Genomic DNA, 7,991 nt, shown 5'->3' with positions numbered 1-7,991 from the left:
TAAAAACTCATAAATAGAAAATAGTTTTGAAAAATAGTTTTATAAAATTAGACTACCAAACAAATTTTATAATTTTTAATTTTTAAAAATTAAAAAACAGTTTTCCAAAACCATATCAAACAGGCCCTTAGTGATTAATTTGTTGTAAGATGGATTAGCCTCGTTTATTTATTTACCAGAATTTCCTTTGGATTAGCCTCGTTTATTTATTTACCAGAATTTCCTTTGGCTTCTCTTTTGCTAGTTGCTACTTTCAGTAATGGCTGCTTCTCAAACGGAGGATTATGTGTCACTTAAACTTGTGTTGGGTGTGGTACTCATTTAGACCCTGCTGTAGGGATATCTACGATTGTTATAGCTCTTATGTTATGAGGACTACGACAATATGTGTTGGGTGTGGTACTCATTTGGACCCTGCTGTGATTATGGAAAAGCAATTTTACAGTGGATTTGTTAAAGATGGTGCAACTTTTGTTATTACTGATGATCTAAAGGTCATGCCAAACTCCATGGATATTACAAGCTTTATTATGGTCCAGAATGGGAATACAAAACACAAGTTCTTTAAAGGAAATGAATGTCAATGTCACAAAGGAAAAAGTTCTTTGGTTTCTAAGTCAATGACTGATTTGTTTTTAGAAATGATACCATTTATTGGGAGGTCACCGACCATTCTCTCTTGTGATGTTAAAGTCACGAATATTTGTCAAATTTCCATCAAGTATGTCAAATAAAGAACAGTAATTTGCAGTATGGAGAAAAAGCATAAGTTGTTGCAATGGACACGAGTTTGAGAAGGAGAAGTCGTTGCAATAAAGAAGATACTGTTAAAATATGAAATGTCTTTTAGAAATCCCACATTAATACTGTTATAATATGAAATGTCTTTTAGAAATACCTTTTGTATAAATTATAAAAGGGTTTATAAAGCTGAAACAAAAACAATTGTGATAACTTAAATATTTTAGTATAATATGTGGTTTTGTGTCCAACTCATAATCTATATTTTATTTTATTTTTAAATAATTAATATTATTAATTATAAATTATTATTAATTGTAATTTTATGACATAATATAACGTGACATTGAAATAAACGTGGATAATGTGGATCTGTCAAATCATTAATAAATATACCATGTTATAAAAATTATACCGAAATTAAAAAATGACTAAAATTCCAATTTTTAAAATAAGGGGATTAAAATAGAAAAAGATAAAATAGAAGGATAAAAATTGTAATTAAATTAAAAATAAAATAATAATAGTTGGTAATGTATCCTACCAAGTCAGATTAAAATTTTTAAACTACTGATAAGATATGGCAGTATTGTTATTGGATGACCCTATAAAAAAATTTTACTCTCAATGCTACTGTGCATTAAACTCAATTGAGATGAGCAATGCAATACAAAAAAATTAGTGTGTTTAATGGAGGATGAGAGTTCAAAATAAAAAAGTTAATCTAAATATTCTATAAATTCTAATATTTTGAAGTGTTCCGATTCTAGAATTTAAAACAAACTACGAATCCAATAATTTTATATTGCAGGGAGCAACATAGTCTTAAGAATATGGTATGTGAAATATTTACATATCTCGAACGGAAATCTGTCCAAATTCTACACAGCTACTATTCAAAAGACCAAACTAATGTGCGCGAAAACAAAGAAAGATTTGGTAAGGAGATTATGCTCGTGTTATACTTGTACGTGCAGCTACCTTCTGTAAAGAAAAACAAAGGATAAATCATCAATCGAATCATAACATTACGAGTTCAGTTCACCTCATACTGGTAACAAGAGAAGATGCATCGTGAATTCCCCATTCTGACACCTTAGTGAGCATAATTGAATTAACAAATTAAATGATATTTTATAATACTTACTAATCCTTCGTTCTTTTTTTAATTGTCATTTTTTTAAAAAAAAACTGTTCATTTTTAGTTAAGGGTAAAACAAGAAAAAGATCATTGTTTAAAAAATAACAATTATTTTTTTTTTATTAAATATAAAAAGTCAAAAAAATAAGACTTCAAAAGAAACAGAGGAAATAGTTTAATAATATGCTAGGGCCATGAAGCATGCAATCGAAAAAATCCGACACTCACATAGTTACGTATACAATATACAATAGTAATTGAGTTTCATTTATCCTCTAATATTAGAGTTTAAAATATTTTAATTAAAATTAATATCTTTAATTATATATATATATATAATTTTTTTTTAAAATTGTCTGAATTGTCCAACCCGTATGATGGAGTGTCATACGGGTGTCAGACACTGATTAATGGTGTCGAAGTATAGGAAAAAAAATCATTCTTTTGGAATACTTGTCTGACTTTTCTGACAAATCTCATATAAGTATCATACAAATGTCGAACACCGATTCATATTGGACACCGCGACACACCTATTTCTAGAACTAGTTTTTTCATAGTCTGAGGGGTGGGAGAGTTAGCTCAAGTGACTTGAATTAGTTGGGCTAAAGTGTTTAAAAGGAGTGAGAGGTTTAGGGGTGTAAATATAATACTACCAATTAATGATACGCAAGCATCAAAGAGTAGGAATAAATACATAATTCAAACGACAACAAAATATAAATAGTAATCCGAATTACCTTGGTCAATTGCTAGAGCTACCGAGATCAAAGTCCATGGTGTAATCATACTCAATTGTTGGAATTACAGAAGCCATAAACTTCAAGAATAAAAACAGATACCTACAGCAATAAGGTTATGCAATTATATAGCAGTTATTGGGAACATCTAATAAGAGAAAATAGAAGTTTACATTAAATGGATCGCTTGTATATCCGAAATGAAAGTAATATGATATTAGAAACAAAAGGGTTTACTTGTCAACTTCAGGCTCAACTCCACGTGACATCAACACATCGATGATTTTCTTCATTACTGCTCCATGTCGGCAAGGATGAATAGATGCATGTTTTCCAGGCAAGTGAGGATGGTCCTCAATTGTTACCTGCAACATTTTAAAGTTAGAACATAACACCAATTTAACATAAATTGTAACAAATTTTATAAGTGTGTGTGTTGATAATCACTTGATGTGCCATATCTCACCGTTTTGCGTGCATGGTCTTGGCTGACATCTTCAAGAACAAGTTCTGGTTGCAATAGTATTCTTGACTGCCATAAAACAAGAGATGAAATCATTGAAGCAATACACTAGCTTTCCAAGGTATATAGTTTCAAATATCGAAAGGATTTATGTTTCTCGTGAACATTTAACCTAAATCGTAAAAGTATTGAGCCATAAAATATTCACAATTTTTATGTTCTGAGACTAATGTCACAATACTTTATTTTCACAGCCCATATGCTTTTCATAAATGGCAGGGTAACAGTGAAAATGATGTCATCATTATTCATCAAAATTGGAAGATGCATCGGGTAGTGTTAATTAGTTTAAACTCATAATGCTAATCATAGTCATATATGCGAGTCAGAGTGGCTGATTATGTTTTACAAGGATCAAGTGAATAAAACAAACCTCATCATATCCAGTAAGCCACACACGAGGTGTTTGATAATACTTATCATACCTGCATAAAAAGCAAGGTCTGCTTTTTAAATTCATTGCCAAAGAAATAATTGTTTATGAAATGAAGTAGGTTTGTGTTTAAAATATATATACAGAAGTTCATCTTACGAGATGCTGATGTCATAGGTGCGGGTACGCAGAATATTATCATCATCAGGTTCATGAGCTACTAGATATGTGGACTGAAGAGTGGCCGCCAATAAGCAAAAGGAAAAATAAATGACATGAATCACATTACTCAAATTAGTGTCAAACAAAAAGCAGCAATCTAAAAGTATGATCTAAAAATCCTACATGAATTGAAATGCTAATTAAATCAAGGTTCAAATTCAAATGAAATGTTGAGCATCATAGTTATAAGTGAGTCTGTGAACATGGAGTTGAGAAAAAACACTGTTAACATGTGATACTAAATCAAGATACATGAGTCTCAAGTTCAAAATTGCTAAGTTAGCAAACAAACCAGAAGCATGTGTTCATAGAATCAGTTATTACGGGTACTTGACATCACATGGCAACTAAATTTGAAGAAATGATTTCAGACAATAGAAAGGGAAAATTATCAATTTTTACCAATTTCATTTTAATGTATCTTATTAATATATCAAATGATTTGAGTATGTCAAATTTTATAGGTGTGATCTAGATAAGTGACAATAGTTTTCAATCCAACATTAGATTTTGTAATATGGATATAAAATAAAAAATTATCAGAAGTGTCCTAACATTATATTTGACACCTGGTGTCAATTGATATTATCCCTATATATATCCTTCTAAAAGGACAAGGGAGGGGAAAAAAGCATACCATATAGTCTATGAAGCACGGGTACTCCATTTTAGGTAAAGTACCGGTACCGGATACGTACCAGGTACCAGTACACGTACTGTACACACCGAAGCCGTACCAAATTATTTTATTTTTTTTAAAGTTGGTACACCAACCGGTACACATTTGGTACCACGTACCCAACCTTTTTTAATTTTTTTTTGCATGGTATAATTTGGGTTTTTTTTACATTGAAAAGGAATACGCACAATCTAAAGAGAGTTGAAGGTTTAGTTTTTGTTCATACAAATCTCCGTCTTCTCTCAAGAGATATTAAGATTTATAATGAAGGAGCAACAATATATGGGATATTGATGGAGATGAATGGGATCTATTTGATGTAGTTGATATTCTTGAAGTTGTTAGTCTTTCTCTCGATAAACCTGAACTAGATGCTTTCCCTTGATCATACACATGAAAGTTATTCCGATAAAGTATGGGATATTGATATAGTAATAAACAACTGGAAAAAGGTTAGAAAGTAGGCTTTTCCCTTGATCATACACATGAAGGTTATTCCAGTTATGCATCTCAAATGACACTAATATGCAGCAGTGATTTCAATTCACGAGGTTGATAATACTAAATGTGGAGTCTATTACTCAAAACATACAAAGACAACACATCAACATATAGAAAAATATACATATCTCTATTCCTCCTTTATTAGATTAGATAAAACTGAAAGTTTTACTTCGACGACTGACGTAGTACCATTAGGAATCAGTGATTGTGCTTCTTAAAATGGATATGTAGTATCAACTTACCGGATCTGTCTCAATAATGTTGTCATATTCTGTAAACTCTGCCATATCAGGAATATCTTCATCATCCTCACCTCCCTTGAAGGAAGAAACTGGCTTAATAGAACTCTTTTCGCTGATTTCTAGACTTTCCATGGAAGGTAAATTCTCATCTTCGTCAGATTTAATTTCTGAAAAATCAAATTACAAGAGTATAAGATCAAAGGAATAAAGTTGCAGCACAATATATTATATGCATATCTCCCGTTAATTGAATAAACACCTTTAGGTTTTCCATGAGTTGCTAGCCATCCATCATTATCTTCATCATCAAGTAGAACCTCCCCTCCGGCAGCTTCATATTCTTCTTCAATTGATGCAGCTCTCCGCAGACAAGGGACTGTTTGTACAAAACAATTTCAAAAATCAGTTGTTAAATAGGAAAGGTCTCAAAACACGATAATAAAGGCACGAATACAAATCAGGGAAATTGCATATACCTAACCTCCCATGAGGTATGCTTACATAACACATAAGCCCTCTCTATTTTGTAAAAGAGATTTAACATCACCTCAATTACAAACACACTTTTACGACAGGTGTAGTTCAGTTTGTATGGGAGGACTGCAGTTAAATCCCCAGCATACTTTTGAGGAGGGGTGGCGAGCCTTAAGTTTCTATCTAAGCATCCGAACATTGTGTATCAAAAAGGACATAAACTTGGGATACTCCGTAGAATCATTGGAATGCCAAAGACTATAATTATTGTGGGTTTTCAAGTTCCAACAACAGAAAAATAAAAAATAAACCAACTTTTTCCCAATTAACATGTAACAAAGGTAAAGGGTGTGTGTCATTTCCTCATTTTAGCTATGAAGCATGGGGACACATAAGCGGACACCACATACCGGCACTAACATGTCGACACACTGGTAATAATTTGAAAGAAATGAATAAATTGACAGTAATAACACACCTACTTTCAGAGGTGCCTCGGGAAGGTGAATGCAATCTCCTAGTACAATTATCACAAAGAACACTCAATATGTAAAAAAAAAAACATCTCAATTCCATAATCTTACCATTTCTAGTAATCAAGAATTGTTTCTCAGATGGTAAATATGGCTTCCTCTTGCTTGGCTCGCCCGATTCCCTAATCAAGGTGGAAAACATTACCACATGAATCAAAAACAAAAACAGTTTCTTTAATATTCTGATTCTCACGACTCACATGCCTGAGTAATACAATTTCTATATTTGCTAATAAGGTAAAGGATGAAAATACCAAATACACAATTAGAATTTTTAAATTATATAAAAAAAAAAGCCAATTAGAAGAAAAGAACGATGAACCCTAATTGTGAAAAGGGGGAAATTGAAAATTACCATGACCAAGTAGGGCATTTAGCAACGAGATTATCACCGGCGGTGATGAATTCGGAGACACTAAGAACTCCTTTTTCTTTAAAGGCGGAAACGGTTCTTGGGCCTGTGATTCTCTCTACAGTGCCTTTGAAGGCTTCGTGAAGCTTTTGAGAAAGAACCATTTTTTCTCTTTCTCACTGAAATTTTTGGCAGAATATGAAGGGAAAGAATGAAAGGAAAAATAAGTTTTGTGAATTGTGAATATGCATTTGATTAGGTGGATATATAATGGTAGGGACAATAATGCATTCGATTTGTGAATTGTGATTACTACCAGGGTTAGGGTCAATAGGTCACAAACAATTAACACCTAGCCTACACAAATTTGGGTTAGAACATTTTTCTAAATTAAAAAAACCTTAAGCTTTTTAAAAAACTATTTAATTAAAAAAAATTAGATCCATGCCATAAAAAAATCAAATTTACTAGATCAATTTCTTTAAATAAAAATGAATATTTTTATTTATATTAAAGTAAGATGGAAATATTTTATGAAAAATGTCACAGGGATCCATATGCTTTTCTAAATAAATAGTTTGACTAAATTTATGTTATTAAGTTACTTCAGATAAATTATTGTAAACAAATTTTTAGTATTATTGATCTTTTAATTTTTTATTCTAAATAAATATTACATAGGTATTCTATGAGTTTTAAGATATCTTATGTGCAATCAAATGATGTATAAGTGGATAAGATCAAATAATTACTGAAGTACACGTGGAGGCCATTCGAAGACGAATGTTACATGGATTTGAAGATGTGGCGTGTTGTGTGTAGTCGACCGTTGTAGACGGTTACCTTAGGATTAATATATCAGTAAGGAGATAAGTTAGAAAGATGGTTAATCCCCAAAACAACAATAATGAGGAACAACCAGCCAATAGCACTAGGGCAGGCACAATTTCTGCGAGTTTGACTGAACCAGTCGTTTTCATTGCTAACACGACGATTGTATTGTCGACGACGATTACGCCATAAAATCCATAAGAATAGATGGTATTCCCCTTCGATAACGCAGAGTCGCCCAGTGACTCCTAGGCCGATTATGGCAACGGATTTCAGACCTTTTGCCACCAATTTCATAATGCCTATGTTGGGGCATGAACAACCTTATGGTATGTTAACATCGGTGATTGCAAGCCTACATACTCACCCTTCGACACTTGCTGACAATGTTGTGAATGTGTATTCTCCAATATTGGCATCTAGCTCAGCCATAGGTAATCCTAGTCGAACCATGCACCCCTAAGTGGGGATGGGATTTGGTTCCCAGGCGATGCCAACACTTACAGTGAATTTTGTGATGGCAATGGGACACCAGGTGGACGAAAGTAACCATGATATGGTTAATACGCTTGTAACAACCCATTTTTTTTGTATTGAATTATTATACTATTATTATTATAATTTTAATTTAATTAT

The 7,991-nt window shown here is 32.2% G+C and overlaps 1 protein-coding gene across 2 annotated transcripts; it reads right to left on the bottom strand.

Annotated features, from left to right (window-relative positions):
• Window positions 1–1,513: 1,513 nt before the first annotated feature.
• LOC127101373 (autophagy-related protein 3) lies at window positions 1,514–6,873 on the bottom strand. Of its 2 annotated transcripts, none has more exons than XM_051038761.1 (10): window positions 6,528–6,873; window positions 6,224–6,294; window positions 5,425–5,541; window positions 5,166–5,332; window positions 3,678–3,751; window positions 3,519–3,570; window positions 3,089–3,154; window positions 2,860–2,987; window positions 2,623–2,724; window positions 1,514–1,725 (listed from the first exon to the last, which is right to left on the bottom strand). In XM_051038761.1, the coding sequence occupies exons 1-9, from the start codon at window positions 6,686–6,688 to the stop codon at window positions 2,628–2,630; spliced, it is 933 nt and encodes a 310-aa protein (XP_050894718.1). In that variant the 5' UTR covers window positions 6,689–6,873; the 3' UTR covers window positions 1,514–1,725; window positions 2,623–2,627. The 2 variants fall into 2 exon arrangements, with proteins under 2 accessions (XP_050894718.1, XP_050894719.1); XM_051038762.1 differs by having other exon boundaries at window positions 1,514–1,722.
• Window positions 6,874–7,991: the final 1,118 nt, after the last annotated feature.

This window comes from Lathyrus oleraceus, chromosome 7 (assembly GCF_024323335.1).
Source record: "Lathyrus oleraceus cultivar Zhongwan6 chromosome 7, CAAS_Psat_ZW6_1.0, whole genome shotgun sequence".
Classification (NCBI taxonomy): Eukaryota; Viridiplantae; Streptophyta; class Magnoliopsida; order Fabales; family Fabaceae; genus Lathyrus; species Lathyrus oleraceus.
The sequence above is the reverse complement of the archived record's forward strand: the minus strand, read 5'-3'. Positions and strand labels throughout refer to the sequence as shown.

Coding starts and splice junctions, on each gene's coding strand:
- LOC127101373 (XM_051038761.1), bottom strand. CDS start 6,688: ATGGTTCTTTCTCAAAAGCTTCACGAAGCCTTCAAAGGCACTGTAGAG. Junction 2,988..3,088: donor AAGACCATGCACGCAAAACG/GTGAGATATGGC, acceptor AAAATGTTGCAG/GTAACAATTGAGGACCATCC. Junction 2,725..2,859: donor GTTGAGCCTGAAGTTGACAA/GTAAACCCTTTT, acceptor TTATTGCTGTAG/GTATCTGTTTTTATTCTTGA.